The 26,174-nt window shown below is 49.1% G+C and overlaps 1 protein-coding gene across 1 annotated transcript in view; it reads left to right on the top strand.

Moving 5' to 3' along the window:
• Positions 1-1,982: 1,982 nt before the first annotated feature.
• The window catches only part of LOC115459045 (integrin alpha-11-like), a gene marked incomplete at its 5' end in the record, with an annotated part of 127,725 nt that continues 103,533 nt past the window's right edge, over positions 1,983-26,174 (top strand). The window contains 3 exons of the mRNA XM_030188910.1: positions 1,983-2,127; positions 3,612-3,760; positions 17,273-17,413. Of these exons, the coding sequence (XP_030044770.1) occupies positions 1,983-2,127; positions 3,612-3,760; positions 17,273-17,413 (435 nt within the window). The remainder of the gene's footprint in view (positions 2,128-3,611; positions 3,761-17,272; positions 17,414-26,174) is intronic.

Genomic DNA, 26,174 nt, shown 5'->3' with positions numbered 1-26,174 from the left:
TTTGCTAAAATTGACCCATGATCCCCAAGTTTTAATGAAACAGTTCAGGCTCTACACACCAATTCTACCTTGTCATAGATTCTGTGACTGGTTGCAGGGGGCCTGGCTGTTGTGGGGTGGGTCCCTCAGTGATCACCCCATCCCTGAAGGGTGGCCTGACATTTGAGTACCAGCACCTTTTTCGCTAGCAAAAACACACTGAGATAAAGTGACCTCTTTCTAGTCCCCCAGACTCCTCTGCTCAGTCTCAGAACGTTTGCCAGACAATCCCTGCTCAGTGTTCATTCAGGAAGGGAACCAGGGCTCCCTATCTCTCCTCTCCACCCCTCATCCCCAGTCCCCCCTATCTCTGCTCCACATCTTGCCACAAACTCTTGTAGGCATCTGCCAGGCACATTCGTCCCCCTTACAGTGCAGATATAATTTGAATAAAATTTGCATTGAGCATTGGAGGGCTCTATGGTATCAGCACTGTTCACTCTACGCCCAACTTCTGAGCTTTCCTCTGGAGGTCTGACTTACCCTAGATATAGCTCCCTGACTCTAGGTGTGCTTCCCTGGCTCCAGTGGTTGGTCCCTGCCTCCAGCTGTTGCTCCCAGTCTCCAGGTGAGGCTCCGTCCCTCCAGCTGTGGCTCCCTCCCTCCAGTTTTGTCTTTCTGCCTCCAGCTGTGGCTCCCAGTCTCCAGCTGTGACTCCCTCCCTCCAGCTTTGTCTCTCTGCCTCCAGATGTGGCTCCCTGTTTCCAGCTGTGGCTCCCAGTCTCCAGGTGAGGCTCCGTCCCTCCAGCTTTGTCTCTCTTCCTCCAGCTGTGGCTCCCAGTCTCCAGCTGTGACTCCCTCCCTCCAGCTTTGTCTCTCTCCCTCCAGCTGTGGCTCCCAGTCTCCAGCTGTCACTCCTTCCCTCCAGCTTTGTCTCTCCCTTCAGCTGTGGCTTCCAGTCTCCAGCTGTGACTCCCTCCCTCCAGCTTTGTCTCTCTCCCTCCAGCTGTGGCTCCCAGTCTCCAGCTGTGACTCCCTCCCTCCAGCTTTGTCTCTCTCCCTCCAGCTGTGGCTCCCAGTCTCCAGCTGTGACTTCCTCCCTCCAGCTTTGTCTCTCTCCCTCCAGCTGTGGCTCCCAGTCTCCAGCTGTCACTCCCTCCCTCCAGCTTTGTCTCTCTGCCTCCAGATGTGGCTCCCTGTTTCCAGCTGTGGCTCCCAGTCTCCAGCTGTCACTCCCTCCCTCCAGCTTTGTCTCTCTGCCTCCAGCTGTGGCTCCCAGTCTCCAGCTGTGACTCCCTCCCTCCAGCTTTGTCTCTCTCCCTCCAGCTGTGGCTCCCAGTCTCCAGCTGTCACTCCCTCCCTCCAGCTTTGTCTCTGCCTTCAGCTGTGGCTTCCAGTCTCCAGCTGTAACTCCCTCCCTCCAGCGTTGTCTCTCTCCCTCCAGCTGTGGCTCCCAGTCTCCAGCTGTGACTCCCTCCCTCCAGCTTTGTCTCTCTGCCTCCAGCTGTGGCTCCCAGTCTCCAGCTGTCACTCCCTCCCTCCAGCTTTGTCTCTCTGCCTCCAGATGTGGCTCCCTGTTTCCAGCTGTGGCTCCCAGTCTCCAGCTGTCACTCCCTCCCTCCAGCTTTGTCTCTCTCCCTCCAGTTGTGGCTTCTAGTCTCCAGGTGTGACTCCCTCCCTCCAGTTGTGGCTTCTAGTCTCCAGGTGTGACTCCCAGTCTCCAAAATTTGCTCCTTCCCTCCCTCTAAATCTGGCTCCCTGCCTCTAGGAGTGACCCCCTCCCTCCCTCCAGGTGTGTGGACCTCACAGGTTCAGGCTGTCACAAAATGAAGTCTTTGTAGAGAGAAAGGAAAGCTCCAGACATACTGATTTAAGGTCTAAAGGTGGGAATAATTTGTCGAGTGGTGGTGGGACTGATTTATTGGGGGAGAGGCCACCCCACGTCTGATATTGCAGCCCCTCCACAGTTTTCCCGCTATGAATGTCTTCCTCCTGTCTCGCAGGATGGGATTATACTGGGTGCAGTGGGAGCTTATGACTGGAACGGAGCGGTTCTGAAAGAGACCAGCAGCGGCAAAATCATTCCTCGCAGAGAGTCCTACCTGCAAGAATTCCCGGAGGAGCTGAAGAACCACGGTGCATACCTAGGTAAAAGAAAGCAAAGGTCACTCAGGCCTCTTCAACAAACCCTCCGTTGCAGAAGGACCGGGGACGTGGGAAGAGGCATAATTTCAGTACTCTGGAGCAGTGGTTAATGCAGCCTGTTAGCTCCCCCACCCTCAAAGAAATGAGGCCAAATACATACCACGGGGCCCAAGTGAACTGGTTTAAACAAATTCCTGGAAGAAAGGTCATTAAGCCTTTATCAGTCAGGTGCACTTAAGAAGGAAGGACCACAGCATTTATGTGAGAACCTACAGGGGACTTTTATCTGGATTAGCCTGCTTCTGGAACCACCATGCAGGGTCGGGACCCAGTTTAGCAGTTTACAGGACTGAGCCTTGTCTCACTCACCCACTGGTGCCCCCCCCCCCCCCCCCCAGCTAAGGATCCTCTGTGCTTATCCCAGGCTTTACCCCTCACTCCCCCCCCCCCCCCAGCTAAGGGTCCTCTGTTCTTATCCCAGGCTTTACCCCCCACTCCCCCCCCCAGCTAAGGGACCACTGTGCTTATCCCAGATTTTACCCCTCACTCCCCCCATAGCTAAGGATCCTCTGTGTTTATCCCAGGCTTTATCCCTCACTCCCCCCCCCCCCAGCTAAGGATCCTCTGTGCTTATCCCAGGCTTTACCCCTCACTCCCCCCCCCCCCCCAGCTAAGGATCCTCTGTTCTTATCCCAGGCTTTACCCCTCACTCCCCCCCCCCCCCCAGCTAAGGATCCTCTGTACTTATCCCAGGCTTTACCCCTCACTCCCCCTCCAGCTAAGGATCCTCTGAAGGGGCAGAGTAAGGACAGGCCTTTGTATGCCAATGGGTCTGGGGAGGGGCAGAACAGAGTGTTGAAAATGGGACAGGTGCTGGATGTGGCCTGGCAGAATCTCCTTTCCCTGTCTGTCTGTCTGTCTGGCGCCTGCTGTTTGTCCCTGGATAGTATGTGCCCTATATACAGTCCTACGGTATTGGACCTTGTGATTGAGATTAATTTGGAAGCTGTTTCTGCTGAGAGGCTGTTTCCACTTAAGTGTCATTCCTCAGTCTCTGGTAGTAGATTTCAACTTCAGTACTGTTTGGGACATGTGCTGTGAGCTGGGTCCCCTCAAGCTGGACTGTAAGAGCTCCAGGGACTTCATTTATCTTCTGACACACATTCCTCTGAGAAAGGTCCAGACGTCAGCCTGAATGTAATCGAAGCCAGATCTCGGCTGAAACTGAACTAAGGAGGAATGTAGAAGGCTGAACTACAGCTTCCAGTCAGTCAGGCAAAATGTCATTTTATTCGATTTCATCAACTTTAGGATTTCTTAACTTATGTGTCACACATCTGCTGCGAGGTGCAGGGAGGGGGGAGACTGTGCAGAAGGGCTGAGCGTTCCTGTCACAGGTCTGTCCCAAGAGGTGGGGGGAGGAATGACTGTGCAGAAGGGCTGAGTGTATCTGTAATAAAGCTGTTGACCTGTGTGTCTTTTTCCAGGTTACACAGTCACCTCGATCATGTCATCAAAGTTTGGCAGGATTTACGTGGCAGGAGCTCCTCGGTTTAACCACACAGGGAAAGTTATAGTCTTCACCATGCACAACAACGAAAACCTCACCATTCATCAGGCCCTGAAAGGAGAGCAGGTAAAGCCCATCACATCCCACCCCTCTGCCGTTCTAACACAGTGCCAGGTAGAGGGATGATCTCTTTGCCCTGGCCTGTGATGAGTCTGCTAACACACCGATGAGGAACACAGGGCCTTTCCCCTTAAACTACAGGTTTCAGCCTCTGACTGTGGTGCACTATTGCAAGTTTATCCCACTGGGCTTTTCATTTAGTTAACTTTACCTGTGTTTGTGTGAATTGTATTTTTATTTTTTTTAGATTTTGCCATTATATAAGCACTTTGCATCCCTCTGTCAAAAAAACAAGCAGAATAGAAATGCCAGAATTAACTGTAACATGGATCTGATTTCCCACAAAGAAGCTGGGGTCTTTAGTCCCACAGAAGACATGTTGCAGGGCCTGACCGGTCCCCATCTCAGATGAAGAAACTGTCATCCTGAGAGCAGGAAAGTCATGCAATCTGATGCCATTAAAAAGTGCCAGAGCTGAGGAGGAATCTGAATGCTGAATGTGTGACCCTGAGCAAGACTAACTCCCTTTGCTTGGATTCTAATCCCAGCCCTGGCAATGACTCTGTGTGACCCTGGGAAAGTCACTTTACTTCCTTATGCTTGGGTTCTAATTCCAGCTCTGCCACTGACCCTCTTTGCAACCCTGGGCTAGTTACTTTACTTCCTTGTGCTTGAGTTCTAATCCCAGCTCTGCCACTGCCTCTCTGTGTGACTCTGGCCAAGTGACTTTACTTCCCTGTGCCCGAATTCTAATCCCAGCCCTGGCACTGACTCTGTGTGACCCTGGGAAAGTCACTTTACTTCCTTGTGCCTGGATTCTAATCCCAGCTCTGCCACTGACTCTCTTTGCAACCCTGGGCTAGTTACTTTACTTCCTTATGCTTGGGTTCTAATCCCAGCTCTGCCACTGACCCTCTGTGCAACTCTGGACAAGTGACTTTACTTCCCTGTGCCTGGATTCTAATCCCAGCTCTGCCACTGACTCTCTTTGCAACCCTGGGCTAGTTACTTTACTTCCTTATGCTTGGGTTCTAATCCCAGCTCTGCCACTGACCCTCTGTGCAACTCTGGACAAGTGACTTTACTTCCCTGTGCCTGGATTCTAATCCCAGCCCTGGCACTGACTCTCTTTGCAACCCTGGGCTAGTTACTTTACTTCCTTATGCTTGAGTTCTAATCCCAGCTCTGCCACTGTCTGTGCGACTCTGGCCAAGTGACTTTACTTCCCTGTGCCCGAATTCTAATCTCAGCCCTGGCACTGACTCTGTGTGACCCTGGGAAAGTCACTTTACTTCCTTCTGCCTGGATTCTAATCGCAGCTCTGCCACTGACTCTCTTTGCAACCCTGGGCTAGTTACTTTACTTCCTTATGCTTGGGTTCTAATCCCAGCTCTGCCACGGACCCTCTGTGCAACTCTGGTCAAGTGACTTTACTTCCCTGTGCCTGGATTCTAATCCCAGCTCTGCCACTGACTCTCTTTGCAATCCTGGGCTAGTTACTTTACTTCCTTATGCTTGGGTTCTAATCCCAGCTCTGCCATTGACCCTCTGTGCAACTCTGGACAAGTGACTTTACTTCCCTGTGCCTGGATTCTAATCCCAGCTCTGCCACTGACCCTCTGTGCAACTCTGGACAAGTGACTTTATTTTCCTGTGCCTGGATTCTAATCCCAGCCCTGGCACTGACTCTCTTTGCAACCCTGGGCTAGTTACTTTACTTCGTTATGCTTGGGTTCTAATCCCAGCTCTGCCACTGACCCTCTGTGCGACTCTGGCCAAGTGACTTTACTTCCCTGTGCCCGAATTCTAATCCCAGCCCTGGCACTGACTCTGTGTGACCCTGGGAAAGTCACTTTACTTCCTTGTGCCTGGATTCTAATCCCAGCCCTGGCACTGACTCTCTTTGCAACCCTGGGCTAGTTACTTTACTTCCTTATGCTCGAGTTCTAATCCCAGCTCTGCCACTGCCTCTCTGTGCGACTCTGGCCAAGTGACTTTACTTCCCTGTGCCCGAATTCTAATCCCAGCCCTGGCACTGACTCTGTGTGACCCTGGGAAAGTCACTTTACTTCCCTGTGCCTGGATTCTAATCCCAGCTCTGCCACTGACTCTCTTTGCAACCCTGGGCTAGTTACTTTACTTCCTTATGCTTGGGTTCTAATCCCAGCTCTGCCACTGACCCTCTGTGCAACTCTGGACAAGTGACTTTACTTCCCTGTGCCTGGATTCTAATCCCAGCCCTGGCACTGACTCTCTTTGCAACCCTGGGCTAGTTACTTTACTTCCTTATGCTTGAGTTCTAATCCCAGCTCTGCCACTCTCTGTGCGACTCTGGCCAAGTGACTTTACTTCCCTGTGCCCGAATTCTAATCTCAGCCCTGGCACTGACTCTGTGTGACCCTGGGAAAGTCACTTTACTTCCTTCTGCCTGGATTCTAATCGCAGCTCTGCCACTGACTCTCTTTGCAACCCTGGGCTAGTTACTTTACTTCCTTATGCTTGGGTTCTAATCCCAGCTCTGCCACGGACCCTCTGTGCAACTCTGGTCAAGTGACTTTACTTCCCTGTGCCTGGATTCTAATCCCAGCTCTGCCACTGACTCTCTTTGCAATCCTGGGCTAGTTACTTTACTTCCTTATGCTTGGGTTCTAATCCCAGCTCTGCCACTGACCCTCTGTGCAACTCTGGACAAGTGACTTTACTTCCCTGTGCCTGGATTCTAATCCCAGCTCTGCCACTGACCCTCTGTGCAACTCTGGACAAGTGACTTTATTTTCCTGTGCCTGGATTCTAATCCCAGCTCTGCCACTGACTCTCTTTGCAACCCTGGGCTAGTTACTTTACTTCCTTATGCTTGGGTTCTAATCCCAGCTCTGCCACTGACCCTCTGTGCGACTCTGGGCTAATTACTTTACTTCCCTGTGCCCGAATTCTAATCCCAGCCCTGGCACTGACTCTGTGTGATCCTGGGAAAGTCACTTTACTTCCTTCTGCCTGGATTCTAATCGCAGCTCTGCCACTGACTCTCTTTGCAACCCTGGGCTAGTTACTTTACTTCCTTATGCTTGGGTTCTAATCCCAGCTCTGCCACTGACCCTCTGTGCGACTCTGGACAAGTGACTTTACTTCCCTGTGCCCGAATTCTAATCTCAGCCCTGGCACTGACTCTGTGTGACCCTGGGAAAGTCACTTTACTTCCTTCTGCCTGGATTCTAATCGCAGCTCTGCCACTGACTCTCTTTGCAACCCTGGGCTAGTTACTTTACTTCCTTATGCTTGGGTTCTAATCCCAGCTCTGCCACGGACCCTCTGTGCAACTCTGGTCAAGTGACTTTACTTCCCTGTGCCTGGATTCTAATCCCAGCTCTGCCACTGACTCTCTTTGCAATCCTGGGCTAGTTACTTTACTTCCTTATGCTTGGGTTCTAATCCCAGCTCTGCCATTGACCCTCTGTGCAACTCTGGACAAGTGACTTTACTTCCCTGTGCCTGGATTCTAATCCCAGCTCTGCCACTGACCCTCTGTGCAACTCTGGACAAGTGACTTTATTTCCCTGTGCCTGGATTCTAATCCCAGCTCTGCCACTGACTCTCTTTGCAACCCTGGGCTAGTTACTTTACTTCCTTATGCTTGGGTTCTAATCCCAGCTCTGCCACTGACCCTCTGTGCGACTCTGGGCTAATTACTTTACTTCCCTGTGCCCGAATTCTAATCCCAGCCCTGGCACTGACTCTGTGTGATCCTGGGAAAGTCACTTTACTTCCTTGTGCCTGGATTCTAATCCCAGCTCTGCCACTGACTCTCTTTGCAACCCTGGGCTAGTTACTTTACTTCCTTATGCTTGGGTTCTAATCCCAGCTCTGCCACTGACCCTCTGTGCGACTCTGGACAAGTGACTTTACTTCCCTGTGCCCGAATTCTAATCTCAGCCCTGGCACTGACTCTGTGTGACCCTGGGAAAGTCACTTTACTTCCTTCTGCCTGGATTCTAATCGCAGCTCTGCCACTGACTCTCTTTGCAACCCTGGGCTAGTTACTTTACTTCCTTATGCTTGGGTTCTAATCCCAGCTCTGCCACGGACCCTCTGTGCAACTCTGGTCAAGTGACTTTACTTCCCTGTGCCTGGATTCTAATCCCAGCTCTGCCACTGACTCTCTTTGCAATCCTGGGCTAGTTACTTTACTTCCTTATGCTTGGGTTCTAATCCCAGCTCTGCCACTGTCTGTGCGACTCTGGCCAAGTGACTTTACTTCCCTGTGCCCGAATTCTAATCTCAGCCCTGGCACTGACTCTGTGTGACCCTGGGAAAGTCACTTTACTTCCTTCTGCCTGGATTCTAATCCCAGCTCTGCCACTGACTCTCTTTGCAACCCTGGGCTAGTTACTTTACTTCCTTATGCTTGGGTTCTAATCCCAGCTCTGCCACGGACCCTCTGTGCAACTCTGGTCAAGTGACTTTACTTCCCTGTGCCTGGATTCTAATCCCAGCTCTGCCACTGACTCTCTTTGCAATCCTGGGCTAGTTACTTTACTTCCTTATGCTTGGGTTCTAATCCCAGCTCTGCCATTGACCCTCTGTGCAACTCTGGACAAGTGACTTTACTTCCCTGTGCCTGGATTCTAATCCCAGCTCTGCCACTGACCCTCTGTGCAACTCTGGACAAGTGACTTTATTTTCCTGTGCCTGGATTCTAATCCCAGCCCTGGCACTGACTCTCTTTGCAACCCTGGGCTAGTTACTTTACTTCGTTATGCTTGGGTTCTAATCCCAGCTCTGCCACTGACCCTCTGTGCGACTCTGGCCAAGTGACTTTACTTCCCTGTGCCCGAATTCTAATCCCAGCCCTGGCACTGACTCTGTGTGACCCTGGGAAAGTCACTTTACTTCCTTGTGCCTGGATTCTAATCCCAGCCCTGGCACTGACTCTCTTTGCAACCCTGGGCTAGTTACTTTACTTCCTTATGCTCGAGTTCTAATCCCAGCTCTGCCACTGCCTCTCTGTGCGACTCTGGCCAAGTGACTTTACTTCCCTGTGCCCGAATTCTAATCCCAGCCCTGGCACTGACTCTGTGTGACCCTGGGAAAGTCACTTTACTTCCCTGTGCCTGGATTCTAATCCCAGCTCTGCCACTGACTCTCTTTGCAACCCTGGGCTAGTTACTTTACTTCCTTATGCTTGGGTTCTAATCCCAGCTCTGCCACTGACCCTCTGTGCAACTCTGGACAAGTGACTTTACTTCCCTGTGCCTGGATTCTAATCCCAGCCCTGGCACTGACTCTCTTTGCAACCCTGGGCTAGTTACTTTACTTCCTTATGCTTGAGTTCTAATCCCAGCTCTGCCACTCTCTGTGCGACTCTGGCCAAGTGACTTTACTTCCCTGTGCCCGAATTCTAATCTCAGCCCTGGCACTGACTCTGTGTGACCCTGGGAAAGTCACTTTACTTCCTTCTGCCTGGATTCTAATCGCAGCTCTGCCACTGACTCTCTTTGCAACCCTGGGCTAGTTACTTTACTTCCTTATGCTTGGGTTCTAATCCCAGCTCTGCCACTGACCCTCTGTGCAACTCTGGTCAAGTGACTTTACTTCCCTGTGCCTGGATTCTAATCCCAGCTCTGCCACTGACTCTCTTTGCAATCCTGGGCTAGTTACTTTACTTCCTTATGCTTGGGTTCTAATCCCAGCTCTGCCATTGACCCTCTGTGCAACTCTGGACAAGTGACTTTACTTCCCTGTGCCTGGATTCTAATCCCAGCTCTGCCACTGACCCTCTGTGCAACTCTGGACAAGTGACTTTACTTCCCTGTGCCTGGATTCTAATCCCAGCTCTGCCACTGACTCTCTTTGCAACCCTGGGCTAGTTACTTTACTTCCTTATGCTTGGGTTCTAATCCCAGCTCTGCCACTGACCCTCTGTGCGACTCTGGGCTAATTACTTTACTTCCCTGTGCCCGAATTCTAATCCCAGCCCTGGCACTGACTCTGTGTGATCCTGGGAAAGTCACTTTACTTCCTTCTGCCTGGATTCTAATCCCAGCTCTGCCACTGACTCTCTTTGCAACCCTGGGCTAGTTACTTTACTTCCTTATGCTTGGGTTCTAATCCCAGCTCTGCCACTGACCCTCTGTGCGACTCTGGACAAGTGACTTTACTTCCCTGTGCCCGAATTCTAATCTCAGCCCTGGCACTGACTCTGTGTGACCCTGGGAAAGTCACTTTACTTCCTTCTGCCTGGATTCTAATCGCAGCTCTGCCACTGACTCTCTTTGCAACCCTGGGCTAGTTACTTTACTTCCTTATGCTTGGGTTCTAATCCCAGCTCTGCCACGGACCCTCTGTGCAACTCTGGTCAAGTGACTTTACTTCCCTGTGCCTGGATTCTAATCCCAGCTCTGCCACTGACTCTCTTTGCAATCCTGGGCTAGTTACTTTACTTCCTTATGCTTGGGTTCTAATCCCAGCTCTGCCATTGACCCTCTGTGCAACTCTGGACAAGTGACTTTACTTCCCTGTGCCTGGATTCTAATCCCAGCTCTGCCACTGACCCTCTGTGCAACTCTGGACAAGTGACTTTATTTTCCTGTGCCTGGATTCTAATCCCAGCTCTGCCACTGACTCTCTTTGCAACCCTGGGCTAGTTACTTTACTTCCTTATGCTTGGGTTCTAATCCCAGCTCTGCCACTGACCCTCTGTGCGACTCTGGGCTAATTACTTTACTTCCCTGTGCCCGAATTCTAATCCCAGCCCTGGCACTGACTCTGTGTGACCCTGGGAAAGTCACTTTACTTCCTTCTGCCTGGATTCTAATCGCAGCTCTGCCACTGACTCTCTTTGCAACCCTGGGCTAGTTACTTTACTTCCTTATGCTTGGGTTCTAATCCCAGCTCTGCCACTGACCCTCTGTGCGACTCTGGACAAGTGACTTTACTTCCCTGTGCCCGAATTCTAATCTCAGCCCTGGCACTGACTCTGTGTGACCCTGGGAAAGTCACTTTACTTCCTTCTGCCTGGATTCTAATCGCAGCTCTGCCACTGACTCTCTTTGCAACCCTGGGCTAGTTACTTTACTTCCTTATGCTTGGGTTCTAATCCCAGCTCTGCCACGGACCCTCTGTGCAACTCTGGTCAAGTGACTTTACTTCCCTGTGCCTGGATTCTAATCCCAGCTCTGCCACTGACTCTCTTTGCAACCCTGGGCTAGTTACTTTACTTCCTTATGCTTGGGTTCTAATCCCAGCTCTGCCACTGACCCTCTGTGCAACTCTGGACAAGTGACTTTACTTCCCTGTGCCTGGATTCTAATCCCAGCTCTGCCACTGACCCTCTGTGCAACTCTGGACAAGTGACTTTATTTTCCTGTGCCTGGATTCTAATCCCAGCTCTGCCACTGACTCTCTTTGCAACCCTGGGCTAGTTACTTTACTTCCTTATGCTTGGGTTCTAATCCCAGCTCTGCCACTGACCCTCTGTGCGACTCTGGGCTAATTACTTTACTTCCCTGTGCCCGAATTCTAATCCCAGCCCTGGCACTGACTCTGTGTGATCCTGGGAAAGTCACTTTACTTCCTTGTGCCTGGATTCTAATCCCAGCTCTGCCACTGACTCTCTTTGCAACCCTGGGCTAGTTACTTTACTTCCTTATGCTTGGGTTCTAATCCCAGCTCTGCCACTGACCCTCTGTGCGACTCTGGACAAGTGACTTTACTTCCCTGTGCCCGAATTCTAATCTCAGCCCTGGCACTGACTCTGTGTGACCCTGGGAAAGTCACTTTACTTCCTTCTGCCTGGATTCTAATCCCAGCTCTGCCACTGACTCTCTTTGCAACCCTGGGCTAGTTACTTTACTTCCTTATGCTTGGGTTCTAATCCCAGCTCTGCCACTGACCCTCTGTGCAACTCTGGTCAAGTGACTTTACTTCCCTGTGCCTGGATTCTAATCCCAGCTCTGCCACTGACTCTCTTTGCAATCCTGGGCTAGTTACTTTACTTCCTTATGCTTGGGTTCTAATCCCAGCTCTGCCACTGTCTGTGCGACTCTGGCCAAGTGACTTTACTTCCCTGTGCCCGAATTCTAATCTCAGCCCTGGCACTGACTCTGTGTGACCCTGGGAAAGTCACTTTACTTCCTTCTGCCTGGATTCTAATCGCAGCTCTGCCACTGACTCTCTTTGCAACCCTGGGCTAGTTACTTTACTTCCTTATGCTTGGGTTCTAATCCCAGCTCTGCCACGGACCCTCTGTGCAACTCTGGTCAAGTGACTTTACTTCCCTGTGCCTGGATTCTAATCCCAGCTCTGCCACTGACTCTCTTTGCAATCCTGGGCTAGTTACTTTACTTCCTTATGCTTGGGTTCTAATCCCAGCTCTGCCATTGACCCTCTGTGCAACTCTGGACAAGTGACTTTACTTCCCTGTGCCTGGATTCTAATCCCAGCTCTGCCACTGACCCTCTGTGCAACTCTGGACAAGTGACTTTATTTTCCTGTGCCTGGATTCTAATCCCAGCCCTGGCACTGACTCTCTTTGCAACCCTGGGCTAGTTACTTTACTTCGTTATGCTTGGGTTCTAATCCCAGCTCTGCCACTGACCCTCTGTGCGACTCTGGCCAAGTGACTTTACTTCCCTGTGCCCGAATTCTAATCCCAGCCCTGGCACTGACTCTGTGTGACCCTGGGAAAGTCACTTTACTTCCTTGTGCCTGGATTCTAATCCCAGCCCTGGCACTGACTCTCTTTGCAACCCTGGGCTAGTTACTTTACTTCCTTATGCTCGAGTTCTAATCCCAGCTCTGCCACTGCCTCTCTGTGCGACTCTGGCCAAGTGACTTTACTTCCCTGTGCCCGAATTCTAATCCCAGCCCTGGCACTGACTCTGTGTGACCCTGGGAAAGTCACTTTACTTCCCTGTGCCTGGATTCTAATCCCAGCTCTGCCACTGACTCTCTTTGCAACCCTGGGCTAGTTACTTTACTTCCTTATGCTTGGGTTCTAATCCCAGCTCTGCCACTGACCCTCTGTGCAACTCTGGACAAGTGACTTTACTTCCCTGTGCCTGGATTCTAATCCCAGCCCTGGCACTGACTCTCTTTGCAACCCTGGGCTAGTTACTTTACTTCCTTATGCTTGAGTTCTAATCCCAGCTCTGCCACTCTCTGTGCGACTCTGGCCAAGTGACTTTACTTCCCTGTGCCCGAATTCTAATCTCAGCCCTGGCACTGACTCTGTGTGACCCTGGGAAAGTCACTTTACTTCCTTCTGCCTGGATTCTAATCGCAGCTCTGCCACTGACTCTCTTTGCAACCCTGGGCTAGTTACTTTACTTCCTTATGCTTGGGTTCTAATCCCAGCTCTGCCACGGACCCTCTGTGCAACTCTGGTCAAGTGACTTTACTTCCCTGTGCCTGGATTCTAATCCCAGCTCTGCCACTGACTCTCTTTGCAACCCTGGGCTACTTACTTTACTTCCTTATGCTTGGGTTCTAATCCCAGCTCTGCCATTGACCCTCTGTGCAACTCTGGACAAGTGACTTTACTTCCCTGTGCCTGGATTCTAATCCCAGCTCTGCCACTGACCCTCTGTGCAACTCTGGACAAGTGACTTTATTTTCCTGTGCCTGGATTCTAATCCCAGCTCTGCCACTGACTCTCTTTGCAACCCTGGGCTAGTTACTTTACTTCCTTATGCTTGGGTTCTAATCCCAGCTCTGCCACTGACCCTCTGTGCGACTCTGGGCTAATTACTTTACTTCCCTGTGCCCGAATTCTAATCCCAGCCCTGGCACTGACTCTGTGTGATCCTGGGAAAGTCACTTTACTTCCTTGTGCCTGGATTCTAATCCCAGCTCTGCCACTGACTCTCTTTGCAACCCTGGGCTAGTTACTTTACTTCCTTATGCTTGGGTTCTAATCCCAGCTCTGCCACTGACCCTCTGTGCGACTCTGGACAAGTGACTTTACTTCCCTGTGCCCGAATTCTAATCCCAGCCCTGGCACTGACTCTGTGTGACCCTGGGAAAGTCACTTTACTTCCTTCTGCCTGGATTCTAATCGCAGCTCTGCCACTGACTCTCTTTGCAACCCTGGGCTAGTTACTTTACTTCCTTATGCTTGGGTTCTAATCCCAGCTCTGCCACGGACCCTCTGTGCAACTCTGGTCAAGTGACTTTACTTCCCTGTGCCTGGATTCTAATCCCAGCTCTGCCACTGACTCTCTTTGCAACCCTGGGCTAGTTACTTTACTTCCTTATGCTTGGGTTCTAATCCCAGCTCTGCCATTGACCCTCTGTGCAACTCTGGACAAGTGACTTTACTTCCCTGTGCCTGGATTCTAATCCCAGCTCTGCCACTGACCCTCTGTGCAACTCTGGACAAGTGACTTTATTTTCCTGTGCCTGGATTCTAATCCCAGCTCTGCCACTGACTCTCTTTGCAACCCTGGGCTAGTTACTTTACTTCCTTATGCTTGGGTTCTAATCCCAGCTCTGCCACTGACCCTCTGTGCGACTCTGGGCTAGTTACTTTACTTCCCTGTGCCCGAATTCTAATCCCAGCCCTGGCACTGACTCTGTGTGATCCTGGGAAAGTCACTTTACTTCCTTGTGCCTGGATTCTAATCCCAGCTCTGCCACTGACTCTCTTTGCAACCCTGGGCTAGTTACTTTACTTCCTTATGCTTGGGTTCTAATCCCAGCTCTGCCACTGACCCTCTGTGCGACTCTGGACAAGTGACTTTACTTCCCTGTGCCCGAATTCTAATCTCAGCCCTGGCACTGACTCTGTGTGACCCTGGGAAAGTCACTTTACTTCCTTCTGCCTGGATTCTAATCGCAGCTCTGCCACTGACTCTCTTTGCAACCCTGGGCTAGTTACTTTACTTCCTTATGCTTGGGTTCTAATCCCAGCTCTGCCACGGACCCTCTGTGCAACTCTGGTCAAGTGACTTTACTTCCCTGTGCCTGGATTCTAATCCCAGCTCTGCCACTGACTCTCTTTGCAATCCTGGGCTAGTTACTTTACTTCCTTATGCTTGGGTTCTAATCCCAGCTCTGCGACTGACCCTCTGTGCGACTCTGGGCTAATTACTTTACTTCCCTGTGCCCGAATTCTAATCCCAGCCCTGGCACTGACTCTGTGTGATCCTGGGAAAGTCACTTTACTTCCTTGTGCCTGGATTCTAATCCCAGCTCTGCCACTGACCCTCTTTGCAACCCTGGGCTAGTTACTTTACTTCCTTATGCTTGGGTTCTAATCCCAGCTCTGCCACTGACCCTCTGTGCGACTCTGGGCTAATTACTTTACTTCCCTGTGCCCGAATTCTAATCCCAGCCCTGGCACTGACTCTGTGTGATCCTGGGAAAGTCACTTTACTTCCTTGTGCCTGGATTCTAATCCCAGCTCTGCCACTGACTCTCTTTGCAACCCTGGGCTAGTTACTTTACTTCCTTATGCTTGGGTTCTAATCCCAGCTCTGCCACTGACCCTCTGTGCGACTCTGGACAAGTGACTTTACTTCCCTGTGCCCGAATTCTAATCTCAGCCCTGGCACTGACTCTGTGTGACCCTGGGAAAGTCACTTTACTTCCTTCTGCCTGGATTCTAATCCCAGCTCTGCCACTGACTCTCTTTGCAACCCTGGGCTAGTTACTTTACTTCCTTATGCTTGGGTTCTAATCCCAGCTCTGCCACTGACCCTCTGTGCGACTCTGGGCTAATTACTTTACTTCCCTGTGCCCGAATTCTAATCCCAGCCCTGGCACTGACTCTGTGTGATCCTGGGAAAGTCACTTTACTTCCTTGTGCCTGGATTCTAATCCCAGCTCTGCCACTGACTCTCTTTGCAACCCTGGGCTAGTTACTTTACTTCCTTATGCTTGGGTTCTAATCCCAGCTCTGCCACTGACCCTCTGTGCGACTCTGGACAAGTGACTTTACTTCCCTGTGCCCGAATTCTAATCTCAGCCCTGGCACTGACTCTGTGTGACCCTGGGAAAGTTACTTTACTTCCTTATGCTTGGGTTCTAATCCCAGCTCTGCCACTGACCCTCTGTGCGACTCTGGGCTAATTACTTTACTTCCCTGTGCCCGAATTCTAATCCCAGCCCTGGCACTGACTCTGTGTGATCCTGGGAAAGTCACTTTACTTCCTTGTGCCTGGATTCTAATCCCAGCTCTGCCACTGACTCTCTTTGCAACCCTGGGCTAGTTACTTTACTTCCTTATGCTTGGGTTCTAATCCCAGCTCTGCCACTGACCCTCTGTGCGACTCTGGACAAGTGACTTTACTTCCCTGTGCCCGAATTCTAATCTCAGCCCTGGCACTGACTCTGTGTGACCCTGGGCAAATCTCTTTACCTCCCTGTGCCTAGATTCTAATCCCAGCTCTGCCACTGACCCTGGGCAGGCCATTTTGGGGTGTTGAACCGCCAGTGTGTGTATTTACTTTTCAGCCTGCATTAACTCATCTATTTTGAAACAAAAAGTCCCTGCCTGTATTGTGTCTGAATATCAACTTCCTGTGTTCTGTACATATTTCCAAGGGCTCCTCTGCAGCTAAACCACCCTCCTTCTCTCCAATAGTTAAAGCCCCACTGATTGGGTATTGACTGATTTAGTTGAAGTAACTCTAATTGTACATATTTAAAAAAATTGAGTTTCATAGCTCCTTCTAAGTCTCTGTTTTGCCCTTCTGGGAATGAGTTACAATTATGTAAGTAACAGGACACGATTAGTGGGGCCGAAATACATGGAATGGATATGGAAAGAGGGGCTTTGCTGCTTTCTCCTAAAGAATTGTCAGGAAAGGCCTTGGTTTCTAAAAGCTGCAGTTTTACAAAGCCCTGTGTGAGCTACTGTCACGAGGACTGCCCCTGTTCCAGTGGTGTAGCCAAGGGTGGACCCGGGTGGGCCCAGGCCCACTTATGATGTGGCTGGCAGGGATCCCCAAGCCCCACCAGCCAAAAACTCCCAACCTCCTGCATACCTTGTAAATAGCAGATCTTCGCCTGCTGCGAGCAGCGACTGATACACACTGTTCGTACCGGCTCCACAGCCTTCCCTCTGATGTATTCCCGCCTATGCGGAAACAGGAAGTTGCATCAGACGGAAGGCTGTGGGGCCAACGTGAGCAGTGTGCATTAGTTGCTGCTCGCTGCCGGTGAAAATCTGATACTTAAAAGGTATGTGGGGGAGGGGGGATATTTGAGAGAGCATATGGTATGCAGGCGAGAGAGGGAAAGACCAACTTACTTGTTGGACAGGGCAGAGTTCTTCTGCCCACCCATGTGGGGCCCAGGCCCACCCAAAACTGGATGTCTGGCTACGCTCCTGCCCTGCTGACTGCATAGTTCACTAGAAGCAGGAGGCATTGTAGTGTGCTGCCAGTGCCCCCTGTTGGTTGGGAAATAGAACTACAAGCTTCGGCACTGGCAAAGGCTCTGGGCCCAGCCTGCTACCCAGTGGAAAGGAGAAAGAAGAAGTCGGGCCTCTCTCTCCACCAGCTCTGTCTCCACTTTCAGATCGGCGCCTATTACGGCAGTACAATAGACTCCGTGGATGTGAACGGCGATGGAATCACCGATGTCCTACTTGTCGCTGCTCCCATGTACTTCAGCGAAGGCCGAGAACGGGGCAGAGTGTACGTCTACCATCTAAGAGAGGTAACCGCTGCTGATACCAGGGTGAAGGCCTTGCGATTTGTAACATGCATTTGGTGGCCTCTTCCACTTTGTAATGATAATGAAGAGAAGATGGGGTCCATAATTAGGGTTACCATATGTCTAGATTTACCCGGATATGTCCTCTTTTTGAGGACATGTCCGGGCAACCGGGCAGGTTTTGCCAATCTGCCTGTTTGTCCGAATTTCTGGACAAACGGGCAGATTGCTAGCCTCCCCTCCCCTTACTTGCTACTGCCCTGGTGGTCTAGTGACCTCTTCCGCCTTCGGGTCAGGAAACAGCCCCCTCTTTCCTGCCCGGAGCACTGCCCTGCATGCATCCTTCCTCTTGCTGATCTCGGCGCTGATTCAAAATGGCGTCCGAGAGTTAAAAGTGACCTTGCGAGACGTCAACTCTCGGCGGCCATTTTGAATCGGCGTCGAGATCAGCAAGAGGAAGGATGCATGCAGGGCAGTGCTCCGGGCAGGAAAGAGGGGGCTGTTTCCTGACCCGAAGAGGTCACTAGACCACCAGGGCAGTAGCAAGGTAAGGGGAGGGGGTGACGGGGAGGGGGAGTGACGGGGTGTGTGACAAGAGGGACGGGAAAATGTGACAGGGGGTGGAGTGAGGTCATGAAAGGGGGTGGGGTGGGGTGTGAAAGGGGTGGGGCGGGTGTGTGGTGGGGTGGGGCATGTGTCCTCCTTTTTGGGGGACAAAATATGGTAACCCTACCCATAATGTCAGTTGGGGGAGGGGGGTGCTTGAGTCGTGCGCGTTGCAGTGACGTCCTGTTCTTCCACTGCAACGAGCACGACTCAAGCACCCCCCCTCCCCCAACTTTATCCACATTGTTCTATTTCTGGATTTATTTGTCATTTGCTAAACATTGGTTAGATCATGTAGAATAAATCTCTTAAATAAATAAATGTATAAAAAGGGAATGAGAAATGTTGGGAGGTTTTAGATTGAGAGGAGCAGGGCTTTTAAAATCTCCCTCACTCTGCCCGGCTTTGTCTGCACTGTCACACTTCAGCCTCAGAGGTTTAGGTTTTATGTAATACTACTACTACTATTTAACATTTCTAAAGCGCTACTAGGGTTACGCAGCGCTGTACAATTTAACATAGAAAGACAGTCCCTGCTCAAAGAGCTTACAATCTAATAGATAAGAGTGAGACAAATATAGGACAATCAAGCCATTGTGACATCACTGATGAGGTTGGCTCTTAGGCATTGGTGGAATGAGGCATTATGACATCACAATCTCAGCTCTGGATACCAGAGACTAAAACTCTTCACACTAAGGGGGGAAGTGGGCCAAGTAAAGGACAGTCGAGCCATTGTGACATCACTGATGAGGTTGGCTCTTAGGCATTGGTGGAATGAGGCATTATGACATCACAATATCAGCTCTGGATACCAGAGACTGAAACTCTTCACACTAAGGGGGGAAGTGGGCCAAGTATAGGACAGTCGAGCCATTGTGACATCACTGATGAGGTTGGCTCTTAGGCATTGGTGGAATGAGGCATTATGACATCACAATCTCAGCTCTGGTTAAATCACTGCTATATGTAATACTACTACTACTACTTAACATTTCTAGAGCGCTACTAGGGTTACGCAGCGCTGTACAATTTAACATAGAAAGACAGTCCCTGCTCAATGAGCTTACAGTCTAAAGGACAAATATACAGTTAGTTAAGTAGGGGTCATTAAATTGGGGTAGTCTAGGTTACTTGAAGGTATAGAGGTTAGGTGTCAAAAGCAACATTGAAGAGGTGGGCTTTGAGTAAGGCTTTGAAGATGGGTAGGGAGGGGGCTTGGCGCAGGGGCTCAGGAAGTCTATTCCAGGCATAGGGTGAGGCTAGGCAGAATGGGCGGAGTCTGGAATTGGCGGTGGTGGAGAAGGGTACTGAGAGGAGGGATTTGTCCTGTGAACGGAGGTTTCGGGTGGGAACGTAAGGGGAGATGAGGGTAGTAGTGAGGGGCTGCAGACTGAGTGCATTTGTAGGTAAGAAGGAGAAGCTTGAACTGAATGCAGTATCTGATTGGAAGCCAGTGAAGTGACCTGAGGAGAGGGGTGATAAGAGTATATCGGTCTAGGCGGAATATAAGACGTGCAGCAGAGTTCTGTGTGAAATAAGTGTTGAGCTTTAGTAGAGGAGGTTTCATACCTACCATGTTGACTTTTGGAGGGGAGCAAGGAAGAGAAATGTCTCTTTACTGAAAGTGCTTTGGACAGTCAGAATAAGTGAGTCAGTGAAGCACAGTGAAGGGAAGGTGTATTCTCAGGAGTGCCATCATCTACAGTGCAAGGTGCTGGGTTTCTCCCTTACATCTTCTGGGTTTCACTTACCAGAGAAATATCCTCTTCTCCCTTCTAATAAGTTCTGGGAGAAGAGGATATTTCTCTGGTAAGTGAACAAATTTTGCTTGTGCTTTCGGAACTTGAAGATTGGGGTTTAAAGGAGGAACTGTAAGTTAGTGATAGGCTGATATCCTTAATACTTTAGCAAGTTTTAAATTACGGAAAAACTCAAAATACACTAAGATGGAGTCAGCAGTCCAGCAGTGAGAGGGGTGCTATCCAGTCTTTTGCATTGAGTGTCACATGTATGATTATCTCCCAATTGGTGAGGTGTCATATGTGTGTGCCCGATGCAAAGAGCTCCTAGCTCTCAGAGAACGTGTCCGTTCTCTAGAGGCTAGAGTAGCAGACTTGATGGAGCTGAGGGAGATAGAGAGGTACATAGAGGAGACCTACAGGGATGTTGTAGAGAAGTCCCACCTCCAGTCAGGTAGCCCCTGTGCTACCTTGGAGGAGGGAGGTCTCCTAGAAGGAGAGCATCACCCTGGTGAAGTAGGAAGTACTCCTGTAGCCAGGACCTGCCCACCAGGGGATGTATTATCCTTTCGCACCGAGGATATATCTCCAAATGTTGCCCGGGAGGGAAAGGTTAGGACAGCTGTTGTACTTGGTGATTCGATCATTAGGCATATAGATAGCTGGGTGGCTGGTGGACGTGAGGATCGCCTGGTGACTTGCCTGCCTGGTGCGAAGGTGGCGGACCTCACGCGTCACCTAGATAGGATTTTATATAGTGCTGGGGAGGAGACGGCTGTCTTGGTACATGTGGGTACTAATGACATAGGAAAATGTGGGAGAGAGGTTCTGGAAGCAAAATTTAGGCTCTTAGGTAGAAAGCTGAAATCCAGATCCTCCAGGGTAGCATTTTCTGAAATGCTACCTGTGCCACGCGCAGGGCCCAAGAGACAGGCAGAGCTCCAGAGTCTCAATGCGTGGATGAGACGATGGTGCAGGGAGGAGGGCTTTAGATTTGTTAGGAACTGGGCAACATTCTGGGGAAGGGGGAGCCTATTCCGAAAGGATGGGCTCCATCTTAACCAGAGTCGGACCAGACTGCTGGCATCGGCGTTTAAGAAGGAGATAGAGCAGCTTTTAAACTAGAAATGGGGGGAAGGCCGACAGTCGCTCAAAAGAGCATGGTTCGGGATAAGGTATCTTTCAAAGATATCACCATAACAGGGAAGATAGAGTATCCTGATAGTGAGGTTGCAAAAGAGATTGTAGTAGATCGGGTATCTTTAAATAACAATAAAAATCAGACAAAAGATTGCCAATTAATACTGTCAAGTACTAAGCATGATGTACTTAGGAACAACAAACATAGTTTGAAATGTCTATATGCGAATGCCAGGAGCCTAAGAAATAAGATGGGGGAGTTGGAATATATTGCACTAAATGAAAAATTAGATATAATAGGCATCTCTGAGACCTGGTGGAAGGAGGATAACCAGTGGGACACTGTCATACCGGGGTACAAATTATATCGTAGTGATAGGGTGAATCGGATTGGTGGAGGGGTAGCGTTGTATATTAACGAGAGCCTTGAATCAAATAGATTGAAAATTCTGCAGGAAACAAAACACTCCTTGGAATCACTGTGGATTGAAATTCCATGTGCAAAGGGGAAAAGGATAGTGATAGGAGTGTACTACCGTCCGCCTGGCCAGGACGAACAGACGGATGCGGAAATGTTAAAGGAAATCAGGGACGCAAACAAACTGGGCAACACAATAATAATGGGGGATTTCAATTACCCGCATATAGACTGGGTTAATGTAACATCTGTACACGCAAGGGACATAGGATTTCTTGATGAAATCAAGGACAGCTTCATGGAACAGCTAGTTCAGGAGCCGACAAAAGAAGGAAAAATACTAGACTTAGTCCTTAGTGGTGCTCATGATCTAGTGCAGGGGGTAACGATACGAGGGCCGCTTGATAACAGTGATCATAATATGATCGGTTTTGATATTGGCATTGAAGGAAGTGAAACTAGGAAATCAAGTACGCTAGCGTTTAACTATAGAAAAGGTGATTACGACAAAATGAGAAAAATGGTGAAAAAAAGACTGAAAGGAGCAGCTCGCAGAGTAAAAAACTTGCATCAGGCGTGGATGCTGTTTAAAAACACCATCCTGGAGGTTCAGGACAAATATATTCCACGTATTAGAAAAAAGGGAAAAAAGACTAAACGTCAGCCGGCGTGGCTAAACAGTAAGATAAAGGAAATCATTAGAGCCAAAAAACAATCCTTCAGAAAGTGGAGAAGAGAACCAACTGAAAGTAACAGGATAGATCATAAGGAATGCCAAGCCAAATGCAAAGCGGAGATAAGGAGGGCAAAAAAAGGACTTTGAGAAGAAATTAGCGTTGGAAGCAAAAATACATAGTAAAAATTTTTTAGATACATTAAAAGCAGGAAACCGGCCAAAGAGTCGGTTGGGCCGCTGGACGAAAATGGTGTTAAAGGGGCGATCAAGGAGGACAAAGCCGTAGCGGAGAAATTAAATGAATTCTTTGCTTCGGTCTTCACCGAGGAGGATTTGGGGGGGACACCGGTGCCGGAAAGAATATTTGAAGCGGGGGAGTCGGAGAAACTAAACAAATTCTCTGTAACCTTGGAGGATGTAATGGGTCAGTTCAGCAAGCTGAAGAGTAGTAAATCACCGGGACCTGATGGTATTCATCCCAGAGTATTAATAGAACTAAAAAATGAACTTGCGGAGCTACTGTTAGAAATATGCAATCTGTCCCTAAAATCGAGTGTAGTACCGGAAGACTGGAGGGTAGCCAATGTTACTCCGATTTTTAAGAAGGGTTCCAGAGGAGATCCGGGAAATTATAGACCGGTGAGTCTGACGTCGGTGCCGGGCAAGATGGTGGAGGCTATTATTAAGAATAAAATTGCAGAGCATATACAAAAACATGGACTGATGAGACAAAGTCAGCACGGATTTAGTGAAGGGAAGTCTTGCCTCACCAATCTAATGCATTTTTTTGAGGGGGTAAGCAAACATGTGGACAATGGGGAGCCGGTTGATATTGTATATCTGGATTTTCAGAAGGCGTTTGACAAAGTGCCGCACGAAAGACTCCTGAAGAAATTGCAGAGTCATGGAATCGGAGGTAGGGTATTATTATGGATTAAGAACTGGTTGAAAGATAGGAAGCAGAGAGTAGGATTGCGTGGCCAGTATTCTCAGTGGAGGAGGGTAGTTAGTGGGGTCCCGCAGGGGTCTGTGCTGGGTCCGTTGCTTTTTAATGTATTTATAAATGACCTAGAGATGGGAATAACTAGTGAGGTAATTAAATTCGCCGATGACACAAAATTATTCAGGGTCGTCAAGTCGCAGGAGGAATGTGAACAATTACAGGAGGACCTTGCGAGACTGGGAGAATGGGCGTGCAAGTGGCAGATGAAGTTCAATGTTGACAAGTGCAAAGTGATGCATGTGGGTAAGAGGAACCCGAATTATAGCTACGTCTTGCAAGGTTCCGCATTAGGAGTTACGGATCAAGAAAGGGATCTGGGTGTCGTCGTCGATGATACGCTGAAACCTTCTGCTCAGTGTGCTGCTGCGGCTAGGAAAGCGAATAGAATGTTGGGTGTTATTAGGAAGGGTATGGAGTCCAGGTGTGCGGATGTTATAATGCCGTTGTATCGCTCCATGGTGCGACCGCACCTGGAGTATTGTGTTCAGTACTGGTCTCCGTATCTCAAAAAAGATATAGTAGAATTGGAAAAGGTACAGCGAAGGGCGACGAAAATGATAGTGGGGATGGGACGACTTTCCTATGAAGAGAGGCTGAGAAGGCTAGGGCTTTTCAGCTTGGAGAAGAGACGGCTGAGGGGAGATATGATAGAAGTGTATAAAATAATGAGTGGAATGGATCGGGTGGATGTGAAGCGACTGTTCACGCTATCCAAAAATACTAGGACTAGAGGGCATGAGTTGAAGCTACAGTGTGGTAAATTTAAAACGAATCGGAGAAAATGTTTCTTCACCCAACGTGTAATTAGACTCTGGAATTCGTTGCCGGAGAACGTGGTACGGGCGGTTAGCTTGACGGAGTTTAAAAAGGGGTTAGATAGATTCCTAAAGGACAAGTCCATAGACCGCTATTAAATGGACTTGGAAAAATTCCGCATTTTTAGGTATAACTTGTCTGGAATGTTTTTACGTTTGGGGAGCGTGCCAGGTGCCCTTGACCTGGATTGGCCACTGTCGGTGACAGGATGCTGGGCTAGATGGACCTTTGGTCTTTCCCAGTATGGCACTACTTATGTACTTATGTACTTATGTACTCCCTTGCTTCACTGTGGAATGGATCCACAGAAGCTTAGCTGAAATTGGGTGACGGGGGGAAGAGGGGTTGGTGGTTGAGAGGCTAGGATAGGGGAGGGCAGACCTATATGGGGTCTGTGCCAGAGCCGGTGATGGGAGGCGGGACTGGTGGTTGGGAGGCGGGAAATACTGCTGGACAGACTTATACGGTCTGTGCCCTGAAAAAGACAGGTACAAATCAAGGTAAGGTATACACATATGAGTTTATCGTGGGCAGACTAGATGGACCGTGCAGGTCTTTTTCTGCCGTCATCTACTATGTTACTATGTTATATGTTATTTAGGGTGGGTCTCTGACCCTTCTCTTATCGATTTATTGATTGATCATCTTTTTAAAAACATTCACCCAAGGCAGTGTACAGCAAGAATAAGCTGAATACAAGCAACAGACAATTACAGCAGTACAATTATCCAAATAAGAGTACAAAGTATGGCATAGTCTGTTACTTACAATGCAATAAAACGTCTTAATAGGCAGCCCAGGGGTAACCAGAGGTGGAACATATACACAGAGGGGTCGATATTCTGAGGGATTTAATCAGGCAAGAGAGGCTCTCTGTGGAATATCAGTAGTAACTGTCTAGGCCTTTTAAAGTGTAATATCTGTGAAGCCTTAATATCCTAGAAGTATAATCTCAGCACATCAGCCACAACTAAAGCCTCTTTATTCTCTGAAATTTACTTTATTGAATAAATATAGATAGAGACTATTATAAAGAACAAAATTACAGAGCACATTCAAAAGCATGGATTAATGAGACAAAGTCAACATGGATTTAGTGAAGGGAAATCTTGCCTCACCAATCTACTACATTTCTTTGAAGGGGTGAACAAACATGTGGATAAAGGTGAGCCGGTTGATATTGTGTATCTGGATTTTCAGAAGGCGTTTGACAAAGTACCTCATGAAAGACTCCAGAGGAAATTGGAGAGTCATGGGATAGGAGGAACTGTCCTATTGTGGATTAAAAACTGGTTAAAAGATAGAAAACAGAGAGTAGGGTTAAATGGTCAGTATTCTTAATGGAGAAGGGTAGTTAGTGGGGTTCCCCAGGGGTCTGTGCTGGGACTGCTGCTTTTTAACATATTTATAAATGACCTAGATATGGGAGTAACTAGTGAGGTAATTAAATTTGCTGATGACACAAAGTTATTCAAAGTGGTTAAATCGCGGGAGGATTGTGAAAAATTACAAGAGGACCTTACGAGACTGGGCGTCTAAATGGCAGATGACGTTTAATGTGAGCAAGTGCAAAGTGATGCATGTGGGAAAGAGGAACCCGAATTATAGCTACGTCATGCAAGGTTCAACGTTAGGGGTCGCTGACCAAGAAAGGGATCTAGGTGTCATCGTTGATGATACGTTGAAACCTTCTGCTCAGTGTGCTGCTGTGGCTAAGAAAGCAAATAGAATGTTAGGTATTATTAGGAAAGGAATGGAAAACAAAAATGAGGATGTTATAATGCCTTTGTATCGCTCCATGGTGCGACCGCACCTCAAATATTGTGTTCAATTCTGGTCGCCGCATCTCAAAAAAGATATAGTGGAATTAGAAAAGGTGCAGAGAAGGGCGACGAAAATGATAAAGGGGATGTGACAACTTCCTTATGAGGAAAGGCTAAAGCGGCCAGGGCTCTTCAGCTTGGAGAAGAGACGGCTGAGGGGAGACATGATAGAGGTATATAAAATAATGAGTGGAGTGGAACAGGTGAATGTGAAGCGTCTGTTCACGCTTTCCAAAAATATTATTATTATTATTAGCATTTGTATAGCACTACCAGACGCACGCAGCGCTGAACACCTGATACAAAGAGACAGTCCCTGATCAAAAGAGCTTACAATCTAAATAATACAGACAGACAAGACAGTTACGGGTGAGGGAAGTAATGGGTGAGAAGGAAGGAAGGGACAAGGGGAGGGCAATTGAGTAGTGGCTAGGAGCTAAAAAGCAGCAGTGAAAAGGTGGGTTTCAGCATAGATTTGAAAACAGGTAGAGATGGAGCTAGACGTATAGGTCCAGGAAGTCTATTCCAGGCATAAGGTGC

This window comes from Microcaecilia unicolor, unplaced genomic scaffold, assembly GCF_901765095.1.
Source record: "Microcaecilia unicolor unplaced genomic scaffold, aMicUni1.1, whole genome shotgun sequence".
Taxonomy (NCBI): Eukaryota; Metazoa; Chordata; class Amphibia; order Gymnophiona; family Siphonopidae; genus Microcaecilia; species Microcaecilia unicolor.
Note: the sequence above shows the minus strand (reverse complement) of the source record. Positions and strands in the feature narration are given on the sequence as shown.